The sequence below is a fragment of the Cannabis sativa genome, chromosome 6 (assembly GCF_029168945.1).
Source record: "Cannabis sativa cultivar Pink pepper isolate KNU-18-1 chromosome 6, ASM2916894v1, whole genome shotgun sequence".
Classification (NCBI taxonomy): Eukaryota; Viridiplantae; Streptophyta; class Magnoliopsida; order Rosales; family Cannabaceae; genus Cannabis; species Cannabis sativa.
The window spans coordinates 8,857,817-8,871,821 of record NC_083606.1 but is presented as its reverse complement, the minus strand read 5'-3'; the positions used below and the strand labels follow the sequence as shown (position 1 = coordinate 8,871,821).

At 36.1% G+C, this 14,005-nt stretch overlaps 1 protein-coding gene across 3 annotated transcripts; it reads right to left on the bottom strand.

The window, feature by feature from the left end:
- Positions 1–3,633: 3,633 nt before the first annotated feature.
- On the bottom strand, positions 3,634–12,292 carry LOC115694922 (formin-like protein 13). Of its 3 annotated transcripts, none has more exons than XM_061117762.1 (18): positions 12,106–12,292; positions 11,751–11,849; positions 10,889–11,589; positions 10,559–10,780; positions 9,053–10,470; positions 8,813–8,936; positions 8,393–8,464; positions 7,317–7,415; positions 7,203–7,244; positions 6,667–6,747; positions 6,515–6,565; positions 6,332–6,413; positions 5,672–5,766; positions 5,202–5,273; positions 5,005–5,121; positions 4,414–4,482; positions 4,267–4,333; positions 3,634–4,132 (listed from the first exon to the last, which is right to left on the bottom strand). In XM_061117762.1, the coding sequence occupies exons 2-18, from the start codon at positions 11,821–11,823 to the stop codon at positions 3,978–3,980; spliced, it is 3,540 nt and encodes a 1,179-aa protein (XP_060973745.1). In that variant the 5' UTR covers positions 11,824–11,849; positions 12,106–12,292; the 3' UTR covers positions 3,634–3,977. The 3 variants fall into 3 exon arrangements, with proteins under 3 accessions (XP_060973745.1, XP_030477884.2, XP_060973746.1); XM_030622024.2 differs by having other exon boundaries at positions 12,003–12,291; XM_061117763.1 differs by lacking the exon at positions 12,106–12,292 and having other exon boundaries at positions 10,889–11,654.
- Between the last annotated feature and the right edge of the window lie 1,713 nt (positions 12,293–14,005).

The following is a 14,005-nucleotide window of genomic DNA, read 5'->3' as shown; positions in this document are numbered from 1 at the left end:
AGATTGTACTTTAGATTTGGTTTTGAGCATAAAAGTCAAAGTAAATCGAGATTTATCATCAACAATTGTGAGAAAATATTTGTATCCTTCAATGCTTATTATGTTGAAGGGGCTCCAAATGTCCATATGAATTAAATCAAATGTATGTTCAACAAAATTGTTGTTGGAAATGAATGGTAATCTTTTTTGTTTTGCAAGATGGCAAATATGACAATGCTGATTTTTAGTAAAAGAACCAACAACAAACATTTTATTGAACATATTGGAAATGTACATAGAGGGATGACCAAGGTGTTTATGCCAATGGTCTTCTTTATTTGTACAAAGTAAATGACAACTAGAACTAGCTATGGGAGGAGAATCTTGGGGAAGAACATATAGTTGTCCAAGTCTTTAGTTGTCCCAATCACCAAACTCGCAGAAAGAGCCTGTAAAACACATGAATCATGGTGAAAATAAACCATGTTAGCAGTGTTGTTAAGAAAAGTAGGGATAGAGAATAAGTTGATATTAAATGTTGGTACAAAAAGTACTTTGTGTAGAATGAGATGTTTATTAGTTCTTATTGTTCTGATGCCTTGAACAGGGATATTAGTGCCATTAGGGAGAAGCACATGTGAGGGGAAGGCATGATTGGAAAAATAAGAAAAATAAGATTTTGTGGAACACATATGATGTGTAGCTCCACTATCAACTATCCAAGAGAAATTTTTGAAAAGAAAAAAGGTGTTACCAGCCATGTTGGAAGCGCAGGAGCAGGATTAGTTTCATCTCGAGGTTGTGCTTGACTCAATTGTTGGCTGAGAAGCGAGATGAATTGTTGACATTGGAGGAAAGATCAATAGGGGGATTGATTGCAGCATTTTCTGGTTTGTTGCTGACAGTAGCACAATTGGCAGAGGTTTTGCCTTTGTCTGATTTCTTTTTATCACCATAACCCGGTGGAAAGCCATGAAGGAAATAACACTTATCGACATAGTGTCTTGGTTTTCCACAATTGGTACATGATGGTATTGGTTTCTTGGATCGAGTGGGGTTGTTGGATGATGAGGGTCGGGCAGAGGAGGCAAGTGAGGGCAAATCAGATGAACCGAGGGTCTGTTGCTTCTCTTCTTGTAAAATCATGGAAAATACGTGAGAGAGATTGGGGATAGGTTCATTGAGAAGGATTTGAGCCCGTACAGATGCATATGACTCATTAAGACCAATTAAAAATTGTAAGACTTGATTTTGATTATAGTAATCAAGATATACCTTCATTGCACCACAAGAACAGGTGGTGTTGGGTTGAAATTCTGTAAGCTCATCCCAAATTGATTTGAGCTTTGTGAAGTAAGTGGTGATGGATTGATCACCTTGCTGCAAACGTGTGAGTTGTGTTTGCAGCTGAAAGATTCGAGGTCCATTGCCCTCATTGAATCTTTCTTGAAGATCATGCCACATATCCGTGGCAAGATCGAAATACATGATGCTCTGTGCAATTTCAGATGAGACAGAGTTGATGAGCCAAGACATAACCATGTTATTACAACGATTCCAAGAATTAAGAAGGGGGTTACCAGTCACAGGTCGAGGGAGAGAACCATCAATGAAGGCAGATTTGTTCTTTGCAGTTAAGGCCATTGTGATGCCTCTTTTCCAAGACTGGTAATTGGCACCATTGAGGACTGTCGAGACCAAAATGAGCCCTGGATGATCTATTGTGCTGAGAAAGAATGGACTGGAGAGGTCGTCGTGAGCTAATCGATCAAGCGGAGTCGATCTTCGTGTAGCTACAGCAGGTTCAGAGTTGTTGTGATTTGGATGGTCTGGAGAAGAACGGACTGGTGCAGAGTTGTCTTCTTCATTGTTAGATCTGGATCTTGAAGTTGGAATACGTTGTGGAGCCATGGAGTTGTTGGCTACTGGTGCGGAAGTAGCTTCGGGATGGAGATCCAAAGGATTGTGCTCATTTGTGGATGGAGGAAGACCATCTTGTGAGCGTGTGGAGGGCTGTGCCATGGATGAAGGGGCAAGGTTTTTTGCTGATACCATATTAGAATTTGGGGAATAAGATGAATAAGGTTCCATCTCAAAACCAATTGGCAATGGGAGGAGTAGCCCATTCCTCTGATATATTCTATTATCTTTCCACACATTGGCAATGTGGGACTCTCTAACATCCCCCTTAAGATGGCGGCTATTTTATATGCTCACCATCTTGGACAACTCGATCATAAGCGGCTCTTTTTTTGACTCACTATCCCAGATCACAAGTAGCTCTTTTGCTCTATTTTTTGGACCGGTATTTTTAGATTTTTGGTGGCTCTCTTTTTTTTTTTCGCTCACTATCCTCGAATCACAAGTGGCATTTTTTTTTTTACTTTTTGGCTCTTGAATCAGTTTTTTTTTTTTTAGATTTTTGGTGGCTCTTTTTTTTTGGCTCTACTTCGATCGGGTTTTTTTTTAGGTCGGAAGAGATTTTTTTTGTTTGATTTTTGCTCTGATACCATATGAGGAAAAAGAATACAAAGTACTCGAGAAGAGAGAAAAAGGAGCAACTGAATATTGCTCTGTATATTCTTATTACTGTAATGTGTCTGATACAAAAGAGCTATGTATATATAGCAGTAAGTTTAGTCCAAACAAGACTAACAGAAGTAATAACAGTATCGGAATCAAGAGACCAAATTAACAGGTTATAACAGACTAAAACCGACTCAACTAACTGAACTAACATCCTAATTTTGATAAAATCCGATGTATCACATTTTCAATCCACAAACATTTTAATGTTTACCATTTAACATCCCGAAAATTTTAGTTAAAGTTCTAGTAAAAAAATCATATCAAAATATTTTCTTTAATAAGCATTTGATCATTTTTTTTCTCTAAGAAAAAGAATCTTCTGCAGTATATGAATGAAGTAAATTTTGTAACTTAATACAAATGTTTTTCTTTCAAGTCTAAGAATTTAACACATTATTGATGGAAAAATATATGAGTATAAGATATCACAATTTAAAAAACAATATTCTAAATCAATAGTTCAAAATTATGTTGATTCACATTCTTAAATTAGAATTTTTCTTTTTCTAAATCTAAAGTGTAGACTTCGACCCTTAGAGGCATAGGTGTTTTGTAAAAGTAACATTTATAAGAAAATTTATTAACAAAATAATTTTGTATGACTGTAGAAGTGCGATCATAATAACTTTTATGGCGCAAAACAACCATAAATTTACACCGCGCGATTATCATGGTCTCATAAAGTAAATTAAGTAAAACTATTTTGTAAATTTTAATATTTCGTATTGTTAGTTATTTAGCGAATTTTACTAGACACATATGGCTATAAAGATAAGAAAAAAATAATCTTTGACCTAATTAAATTTTAAAGATAAACTAAATTCAAAATAAATTGTAATATAATAGACCCGTTTGTGTAACATAGATTGTCAATCTTTATAAGTTACCAACTTAGTTTATCAAGTTTAAAAAGGTCTTTCATTGCAAATAAAATGCTATAAATGCATTTGTCTTACAATGAATGTGTGGAACATAAAATGTACACAAACAAACAAACAAAACAACTGGCAAAGATATATTTACTGCCCCAAAAGACTAACTCTATAGGTTGGATCAAATGAAATCTGCAGAAACTGGTACCAAAATTTTAACTCTTTTTTTATTCATACTTACAACAATGAATTTGTGTTTGTGTGTGTGGATTTAATTATGCCTGTCAACAATGAATATGAACTTGGTGTGGTAAGTATGTTAGTTACCTCTTAGATGGCCGGCTCGGCGGCGTAATGTGCGGTGGGCTACTGGCCTAACTCCTTTTGATTGAACTCTTTGCTTTTACCGAAAAAAAAAAAAAAGAAAAGAAAAAAAAAAACCCTTTACCGACAAATATACATTTTCTCTTCAAAATTTAACAAAGAACAGTCTTTGCAGCGAGTCGATAGTTTGAATTCCGTTCCAGGCATACTGGATCATACATTGACATACTCTTCAGACCGTTTATGCGAATCAACAATCTTGATATTTTTGCTTTCTGCGGCTTTCTTTGCTTCTAGCTCGAGTTGCTTGCAGTTTTCCCGGTGGGCTTGGTTGAACATTCTTGTGAAGTTGAGCAAAGTTGAAACAACTGGAGCAAAGGAAACAGGTAGGTTTAAACAAAAAAAAAAAAAAGACAATCAAAAAACTGAAGCTAGTGAAGTGGGGCAATCATTCTCTTATTGAATATATTATGGTTCTGTTATTTTAAAAGATTGTCTATACCTTGTTCATACGAGCACCGAGCAAGATCTTCTCCGAAATAAAGAATCATGGCATCCGCATTTCTACCCTGTAAAGTTTATGAACTCCAAGATGAATAAATAATAATCTAATGGATTAAACATTAGCAGCTTGGAATGAAAAACCTACCACGGCAGAATACAATGAAGCTAATGATCTCACTTCAGCTTCAGCATATTGGAGAAACTCTTTCAAGGTCTGTGCAGAAGAGGGAAAAAACTAGCAGGTATTATGTAAAACATACTAATCATAATTGTTGATTTATCAAACACTGTAGTATCATTAGCTACACATTAACTAGCATACATAAAGTAAAAGATATTTAGATGATTGATGGGTTTGGGAGTCTGATATTCTGGCAAACGATTTTTATAAAGTGCATTTTTTTCTCCAAAACTAAAAAGATTCTTTTCAAAATAGCAGCAACTCATTAATTATGCTAATTAGGCATTGGCATAAGGCTAATTCATCCTCATCTGTAATATATTTATGTGCACAAATGGTAATTACTAGATCTTAGAAACAAGTACTGTGCTATGCCCATGCATACCCACAAAATCATATTGCTTGTAAAATGACTTTGCGAAGAATAAGTCAATCAAGATCTAGTAAATAAGAACCTCCTTTTAACTATAAAGGAAAAGGCACAAGTATGCAAAGTGTTTTTTCTTTTGGCTGGAAATAAAGATGATATATAAGTTGGGTGATGTATTTTTATACCTTGCAAAAGTTTTCCAGTACAAGACTATCATTATTTGCTGTGGACAATTCCTGAACAACTTCCTCCAATCCCTTGCTTATGGCTTGCATTTCCTCAGCCAAAATTTTTAGTTGTATCTAGAGAAGTTAAAGGAACAATTTAATGAGTGAGATTTTATTAAATATCAATGGTTTTCACAAGACAAGAGAAAATATACCTTTGAGGCAGGTTCCAAGCTCCCGAGATCTTTAGAAAAATCTAGAACTTCAGGTAGTTTGTCAGCGAATACCTACAAGTCATCGAACAAACCAATAGTGAGCAACATGAAATATCTGCAAAATACATGGTTAAAAAAAATTACATCAGGTTAGATCGAGCGGTGAAGCCTAAAGTTTCTTCACAATGAGGTGTGTTTGATTACTCACGGAGAAATACTAAAGCCAAAAATTGTAGGGTTCGGTGATAGGAAATGTACTAAAAAAGTATGTACCGTCAACAATACATATGTGCACTCAATAATGGGTCATATAAAAAACTGGTTGAGAGTTGAAACATTAAGCTCACAACAAGGTTCCTTGCTATGCAGCTCAAAATCCTCTTGACATCTTTGTTTAATTCAAGTTGTCTTAAAGGGACCCAATAATCACATTAAATTATAAAATGGAAAGAAAATTCACCAATTTATACCTTGCAAAGATAGTGCATGAGAGTCATCTTGTTGTTCCGTGCTCGAGTCTCGGTCAGTTTAAGAAGGCTATCCAGCTTAAATCCAATAGCAGACCCTAACAGAGAATTTTACGACATATCAAGTACAACTAATAAGATAAAGAAATTTAAATCACAATACCACATATAATCCAGCTATGTCAATTTTCGGGTGTTGGTGGCCTAGCATGCCATCACATACCCACCAAAAATTATGAAGAATGGGTTTCATAAACCTCTCCTACAGTGCTGCGCAATTACTGATGTCCACACAGAAAGCCTATTTCTTTGCTCAGAAATACCCTCGTCAAATCATCGCCTACAATATCTTGGAGTAGAACTAATTAAAAGAGTTACTTAGATTTTATTTTGAATTACTATATTATCACACATTGGATAACACCATCCTGACACGAAAGTGTACTTGGGTCCCTACAAGGAGGTTGACTCCCTTCTATTACTTCTGTGTTTTTTTTTTCAAAAGAAAACACTAAACAATTTTTGTTTATCAATGTGGATGAGTGTCCTGTTTGTTTGCATGTACGGGGTGTCATTGCTACGTTCTCATAGCTGTGTTGGTAAATATCAACATAACGAATATAATGAAGAGATAATGAGAACGTAACGCAAGAATCTACTCACCACGAGCAGTTCCTTGATTCAAAGCATTTCCTAGTGAAAGAATTGTCTGCATGATTCTTTTCAATTTATTTGAGTTTCTGATCTGAAACATCAGTGATAAAATTAAAAAAAGATTTGAATTGTACTTTAAAATTTTGTTACAATGAAAAGAAAAAAAAAAGGAGAGCAGGTAGAATAACTTGCCTCTTCTGTTGCAGAGTTCACAATATTGAGGCTATTGCGAAGATCAGAAATCTACATGAAATTACAAAACAAAATAAAAGCTGAGGTAAGTAAGGAATAAAGAAGAGGAAGAAAAAAAACACAACTTGATCTAATTTTGTATATGTATTCACCTGAGAGCGGAACTGTATCTTAAATGAATAGACTCTGAGTTTAGATTCTACACGTGGTACTTGCATCAATTCTAAGAAGAACTGTTGCAAATAAAAAGATGTTATAAGCTGTAAAAGATAGGAAGGATATGTATATGTATAAATTTAGCTATTTAAGATGCACACCAAATCTGTTTAATCATGGCCTAGCTACAGTCAATTGTTCAAAATCAGATTTAAAGAAAAGAAAAAAACCTATGGAAGCATGCTGTTACTTAGGATGCGCACGAAAGCATCCTACTCTCATTTTCTTAATAAGATGCATTTATGATGACATGAACCAGTACTACTCACAAAAACATACCCTTACTCACCCAATCATAAACTCAAATGCAATCAATTTGGTTAGAAATATAGCAAAAGAGTTAAGTTCATAGATCTTAACAAACTTAAGTTCTAGAAAACAAAATGGAACATTGCATGGAGATGCTCATATCAAATTTCCAATAAATGGCTACAGGTTAACAGAAGGAAAGGAAGAATAACATCTCACTGACCTGTTCACATCTCCCTAACTTCTCCTTTTCTCCAGTGTAGGCCTGAACACATATATAATTGCCAATTATAACCTCAGACAGGAAGATGGTAATCCCTCAAAAACTGTGTCCTACCTTAAGAAGTTCCATCTCCTCTTTTGTTGGACAAAACTTAATGAGGTTTTCAACCTGATCAACATCTAAAGCTGAATCTTCCAGGGAGAGCACTGAATTCTGTTAATGTCATATAAAAGTTCACATTGATAAGGGGAACTAGAGAAAATGATTTCTTAATGTGTAATGAATTTGGCACAATAAATCTCGAAGAACAAAACAAAGCATAATTAAGTTGAAATCCTGTACAACATGCACTGCAAGGAGCAATACCAGAAAATAATTTAGACGATTAATATTCTTCTTAAATCCAATTATGATCACTAGGTAGTGCCCACTTGATGACTTTCATACAGATAAACCAGCATAGCAAAAAATGTGCCAAGGAACTCTCTTCACAGGGTTACATCAAATAAGCACCCAGCTCCATTCTATTTTAGTTAGTTCAGTTACCATTAAGAAAAAACTTCTGGAAAAGGGACTTATATACAACAATTGCAGTTTATATATATATATCTTTCTAAACTTCAGAGTAAATTTCTCCTTTGGGATGGAGGAGAATATGCTCCTCGCCTACCCACATTATTTGAGAGACATAAACCTATACTAACTGCTATGTAGATACCCAACACCAAGATACTCAAACCTCATATCTTATGAGAGCACACTACATGCCTAATTGTTTTGAGCTACACCTCTTGGGTTCCTCTCTTTCTTTTCAAAATTGGTTTGAGAACTATTGGCTTCCCCTTTCTCTTTGAGATGACCATGGAGAGAGGATTATGTATTGCAAATGTGAACCATGGTTGAAAGGCCGTTTAATAATCTCTTATTCTACATGTACATATGGTTAGTCTCAACACAAACAAAATGGTAGCTTCATTACTATTACACAAAAACACTTTAGCCAACTGGTTATGCAGTCAACTTTTATGAACAAAAGTAATTTTTGGAAGCTAATGTCATTGAGAAAGACACACACTGCAAAGTTTTCTAACACTATTCAATACATTGCCTCTTCAACTACTGTTAAAATTAAAAGTTAATAAGGTTAGATAAATGAATTCATTGAGTAAAATATGTTTAAAAAGGCTTACCATCAACACATGCAATGGAACTTTCACCTTCGAAAGCATAATCTCACAATTGTATGCTCGTCTGTGATCAATCTGCAAGAATCGGGAATAGCAAATGGATTCTAATTTCAGTATTCCTTCAGAGCACTATAGCATGAGATTATCAAGTCAGTATTCATTTCCCGTCTCCCTCTTAATTTCCTATCCCCCATTTTATATCAAGTCAGTGTGCTTTATCATCATAAACATAATTATACCAAAAATAAGTCCAGCGTTAAAGTGCAAAGGTCTGCTTAGATCTGATAAATCAAAATTTATTTCAAGGTACCTTCACATGGTACATAAGGGCCATAAAACAAATAAATAAAAAAGGGACAAACAAAGAAAGCTCCTGTTTGAATATTTAAGCAAAGACTTAATGAGAGCCAAAACCTAAATTACCAGTTGCACTTTCTCAGGTTTAGATCCAACTGAACCACGCTTCATAGATTTCCTCCCGTTTGTTAAATTTGGAAGTGCTGCTGAGAAAAGACTTTCAAGCTCTGACATGTCAATCTCTGGAGCTCTAATTGAAAGAAAAATAAACAAATAAATTTAAGGCTTAAGATAACAGAAGAGTGAAATCACAATTTAACTTCATTACACATATATCTTTTTCTTTTTCAGCATTGTAAATCATACATTGCATTTTCACCATATTTTGGTGCCTCAGCCCACAAACTTCCTTGTGTTGCTCTTGTTATTTTCATCCAATGCAATGGTTTCAATTTTTTATTGTTTTTGGAACTGATGGTGCGCAATAATCGTCCTTTTCCACCATTAGAGGAACTATTTGTCCTACTAAGGAAAGGAGCAGGGGGTGGGGGAACTGAAGGAGCAGATAAAGAGGTCTGTGAAGTGGACTTTGACTGTTTTGATGAGAGGAAAGGAGCAGGAGGAGGTGGTGGTGGCACTGAAGAAGGGGTTCGAGGGCCAGGGTGAAGAGGAGGAGGTGGTGGTGGTGGGACTGAAGAAGGGGTTCTTGGGCCAAGGTGAAAAGGAGGAGGAGGCGGTGGTGGCACTGAAGAAGGGGTTCGAGCGCCAGGGTGAAGAGGAGGAGGAGGAGGTGGTGGAGGAGTTCTAGGACCAATAGAAGTATTTTCCCTTGAGGGTAGTGTAGGAGGAGGGGGAGGTGGTCGTGGTGGAGTCGTTTTGCATGGAATTTGAGTTAATTGAGTTGATAACGTAATTGCATTATCTATGGGAGGAGGGGGTGGGGGTGGTGGAGGAGGAGGAGGTCTAGCTTGAAGGCTTTCCCTTAAAGATGGCGTAGAAGGAGCGGGAGTGATTGGAGATGGTGGGGGTTTTCTAGATGGAGTTCTCCGAGGCTGAGTTGAAGAACTAATTGCATCAATTGTAGGGGAAGAGGGTGGGCTAGATGAAATATTTCCAAAATGGGTAGTTGAGGTTGGAGCTCCAGGAGTAGTTGAGGAGCTTGTTTTTGATGTTTGAGCTTCATCTTGTGATAATGTTATGGCCCCTTTTCTTGGTGATGAATTTTCAAGCTCTGAAGTCGAAATGTGATATGGTTGCAGTGGAGCAGGTGGAGGTGGAGGTGGAGGTGATTGTGAAGGAGATATGGTATTACCAATCAAGTGAGGTTGTAAAGGCCTGGGCTTGCAAGGTGTCAACGGGGCAAGAAAAATACTATTGGAACCCAAAGGTTCAGGTGATATACCAACAGTGGAGTTTGAGACACCTAAAGATGCAGTCATTGGACAAGTGACCTCCAGATTCTCAGGTAAGGCATCATCTGACTTGGTGAAATTCATTTTCTTTTGATCCTCTTTTGGACTTGTTTTCTGAAGTTGCTGCAAAACACCAGTTTCAGCACTCTTATGAGAATCATTATCGGATTTTTCATGGACAGTATGGGGGGATACACTCATTTGTTGGAGGGCATTCAAGGCAGCATCAGCCCTCAGATCTAACCAGTCCACGTGACTAAAGAACTCTTGAACTTTAGCAAATGCCTCTTCAGGAAGACCCTCCTTTTCCTCAAATAACGAGACACTACGTCTAATGATTGAAGTTGCAGCATCCATCTCAGAGAAAAGAATCTTCATCCAAAGAACAACCAGCCAACAGATTGAATGTCAAAAAGGAACCCAAAACAACAAATGCAATCCAGTAAGCAGAAATACATACCTCTGCTTTAAAGTTCTTCGGAAATTTATCCCTAGCATCCCACAACATGTCGACTTCATCAGGATTAAGTATCAAAATATTGGACCTAATAAAAGCAGTATTAAACATAAATCGGAACATCATCTCTTCCCACTGCATGTCATCATTCATGCTAACACACTCGACCACAACATCACCTTGAACAAGGCAATTGATGTCAATTTTAACCAGTTCACTTTCTTCCTGCAACAATACAATCAATCCTAAACTATCAACAACAAATTATAAGTTGCTTACTTGCAGCCAGAAAAAGAGTGTTTAAGTAACACATAAATTAAAGGTAAAAATCACCTGCTTGTAAGTGCGGATGGGTTTGTTTCTTTTTGGAGTTGAGTGCAATACTTTGGGAGCTTGATCTGCACCAGCAACCGGGTCTTGTCCATATATTCGAAATAAAGGACGGCAACCCCCATTCCCGAAATCGGGAATGAACCTCAGCATGATGCAGTCCAACCTCAGTGACCTATCCTGTGGAGGCCATTCTGAGGCTACAATATTCCTTCGCGAGACATACTGCAGATACCGAAGCTGAGAAGGGAACGGTGTCAATGATGTCAGTAAATGTAACAGTTCATTGGGAGCCATCTTGTAGACCATGTCCAACGTCTTTTGTTCCCCACTATACTGCTTCCTGTAAATCAACAATGCAGCCAACATAAAAGCAAGAACAGGCCAACCACCTCGCTCACAATGCATTAACAACACATTCTGTTGCCCAAGTGAAAGCCAACTCTCACTTGATCTCAGAAAATGATGAACTAACTCCATTTTGAGAACTGGGCAACCCTCAAACTGCCTAGGGTAGTCCATTATGGTCATATCATACTCAGACAAAACCTTAGCCATCTCACTTTGTGTCTCTCCCTCACGAAAATTAAACACCAAGAACGAAGCATCAGGCAAAAAATCTCGAAACTGATTAAATATATTCCCAGTATAAGCCTTGTAGCTCTCTTCATCCAAAGCCTCAGTACTGAAACAACAATCGAAAACTGCACATACAGAGACAAAACGTTCAATTCCTCCATTTTCCTTAACGAGTCATTTCCACAAACACCTAACATTCAAACTCAAAATCAATCAAACCGAATCCCATTAATTCATTAAACCAAAAAAAAAAAAATCCCAAATCATAAACCAATAAATTAATCACCGTAAACTCGTTCGCACAACTCGATCAACCCATCTGGGGGTTTCCTAAAAAAGAATTTGCGCAACAACGACATTAAAGCTCAAACTACGCCGATTCCAGCTGCAACAAAACAAACCCATAACCAATTAGCTTAGCTAAGCTCTTTTAAAGATTCCAACTTTATAAACTCAAATGCAAAAAAAAACTATTGAAAATGAAATTTTCACTACTTTCTTTCTAGCTTGGAAAATATAAACGTAAACATATACATACATGTGTATAAATCCAAAAAAATGAATTTGATTTGATAATTTTTGAGTTTGAGACAAATTATTGGGGTTTGAAGAAGGTGGTACGGATATGGGAAGTTTGGTACTTTTTTGTTCCAGCTGAGAATTTCACCAACCGACTTGGAAGAAACTGACGTGGATACCACCAGAGTAGTAGGACCTGCGCCCACCAGATAGAGAGATTATAGCTCAATCATTTCATCATTTGCCTTTTTCTTTTCTCTGCTCAATTTTTTCTAGTTGTTATAACTAATTATTACAAACATTTATTATTTTTGTTTAAGAAAAATAAAGTATTTATGATTTTTTCAGATTTTTTTTTTTTTTTCTAAATCCAAATGAAATTTGTAAGCAGCCACGTCTTCCATTATTTTGTTAACAGAATTGGGTAATTTCAATCATTTATATTGTTTACTTTTGAAAAGAAAAAATGAGAACTTTCTTTCCACAAAATTTGGTAATAATTCAAGTTATATTTAGAGAAGTTTTGTTACGGTAAATGATTTGATTTGTAAAAGGATGAATAAGAGAATTGGTAATATTAATGGAGAGCAGACACTTTTATTTGATGCTTTGTGGGTTCCAAATGGGTCAATTCAGAGTTAGGATGGTTTGGATCCTAATTTGGTTAATGAAAATGTTAATAGTCTTTTTGTGGTGAGTGAAAAAGTTTGGGATGTTGATGTTGTCAAAGATTTATTTGATGAGGAAGTGGGATCAATATTCTTAGTATTTCCCTCTCTAATTTGGGTACTAAGAATTAATGATATTGGGAGTTTGACTCTTCTAGCGAGTATACAGTTAAGAATGTGTTTAAATTATTATAAGCAAACCGTGAGGATAGTGTGGAAGGGGCAGTTGTGGCGTTTTGGAAGAAGTTTTGGCAATTTAAACTTCCTCCAAAAGCAAAAAATTGTGTATGGAGGGTTGTTAGTGGATGTCTTCCTATGAGAGTTCATATGAAGGCTAAACATGTGGATGTCTCTTTGTTGTGTCTGATTTGTCATGGGACGAGTGAATCAATTTTGCACTGCTGTGAATTTGCCCAGAATTGTTGGCGGGTAGCAAGTTTGGCTATGATTCCAGTTGATGTAGGGTCATTTGGGGACTGGTTTCTTTATTTGTTCTCACGATTGGGTGAGGAACAAAGTGTTCAGGCGGTGATGTTGGTTTGGGCCATTTAGTTCGCACAAAATCAACTCTTGTGGAAGGGTAAGAAAATTTGGGTGGAGTTCGTTGCCAATTTGGCTCATATCACTCTTGATCAGTGGAGAAAAACTCAAGAAGGAAGTTTGTTTCCTGCATTTGATACTTTGTATCTTTCGGATGGAGCTAAGCTATGGTCTAAACCAAGTTATGAAAAACTCAAGGTAAATATTGATGTTGTATTGTTTAACGAGAAGGGAAGGCATGGTTTTGGTGGAGTTGTTTGGGTCACAAGGGTCGAGTCGTGACTGGGATTACAAGATTACAAATTGGGCAAGTTCTTCCAGAGATTACTGAAGCTGTAGCTCTTAAGAAAGTGTTATCATGGTTGAAGCGCGATTTTCCAAGTGTTAGTATTATCGAATCTGATTGTCTGGTATTGGTACAAGCAGTTAGAAATTTGAATGTTTTGTCATCCACTTTTTGTTGTATCGCTGAGGATTGTAAACAACTTTTATTTTTTTTAGTGATATTTTTTTATATTTTGTCAAACGGTCTGATAATCAGGCTGCTCATCTTATGCCTAGAGCAGCTTGTTTATATGCTAATTGTATTTTTTCAGAATGTAATCTCCCATTTGATATTGTTGATATTGTTGAGGTCAAGTTGATCTAATTGAATAAATTTTACAATTAAAAAAATCATTTATATTATTTTGGAGAATAAATAGAAGCAAAAATCTATAAATGCTATTTTTGTTATTACTCTTTTTTTTTCTTAATTTTTAAAAAATCTCATATATAATTTTATGAATTTAATAGTATTATATTGTATTAGGTC

What these genes read in the sequence shown, in the direction of transcription:
- LOC115694922 (XM_061117762.1), bottom strand. Translation starts at nt 11,823, where the DNA reads ATGTCGTTGTTGCGCAAATTCTTTTTTAGGAAACCCCCAGATGGGTTG. An exon ending in CGAAGAACTTTAAAGCAGAG is followed by an intron (nt 10,471 to 10,558) that starts GTATGTATTTCT and finishes CTTTGGATGAAG; the next exon opens with ATTCTTTTCTCTGAGATGGA. An exon ending in TGAACTCTGCAACAGAAGAG is followed by an intron (nt 6,414 to 6,514) that starts GCAAGTTATTCT and finishes CTGATGTTTCAG; the next exon opens with ATCAGAAACTCAAATAAATT.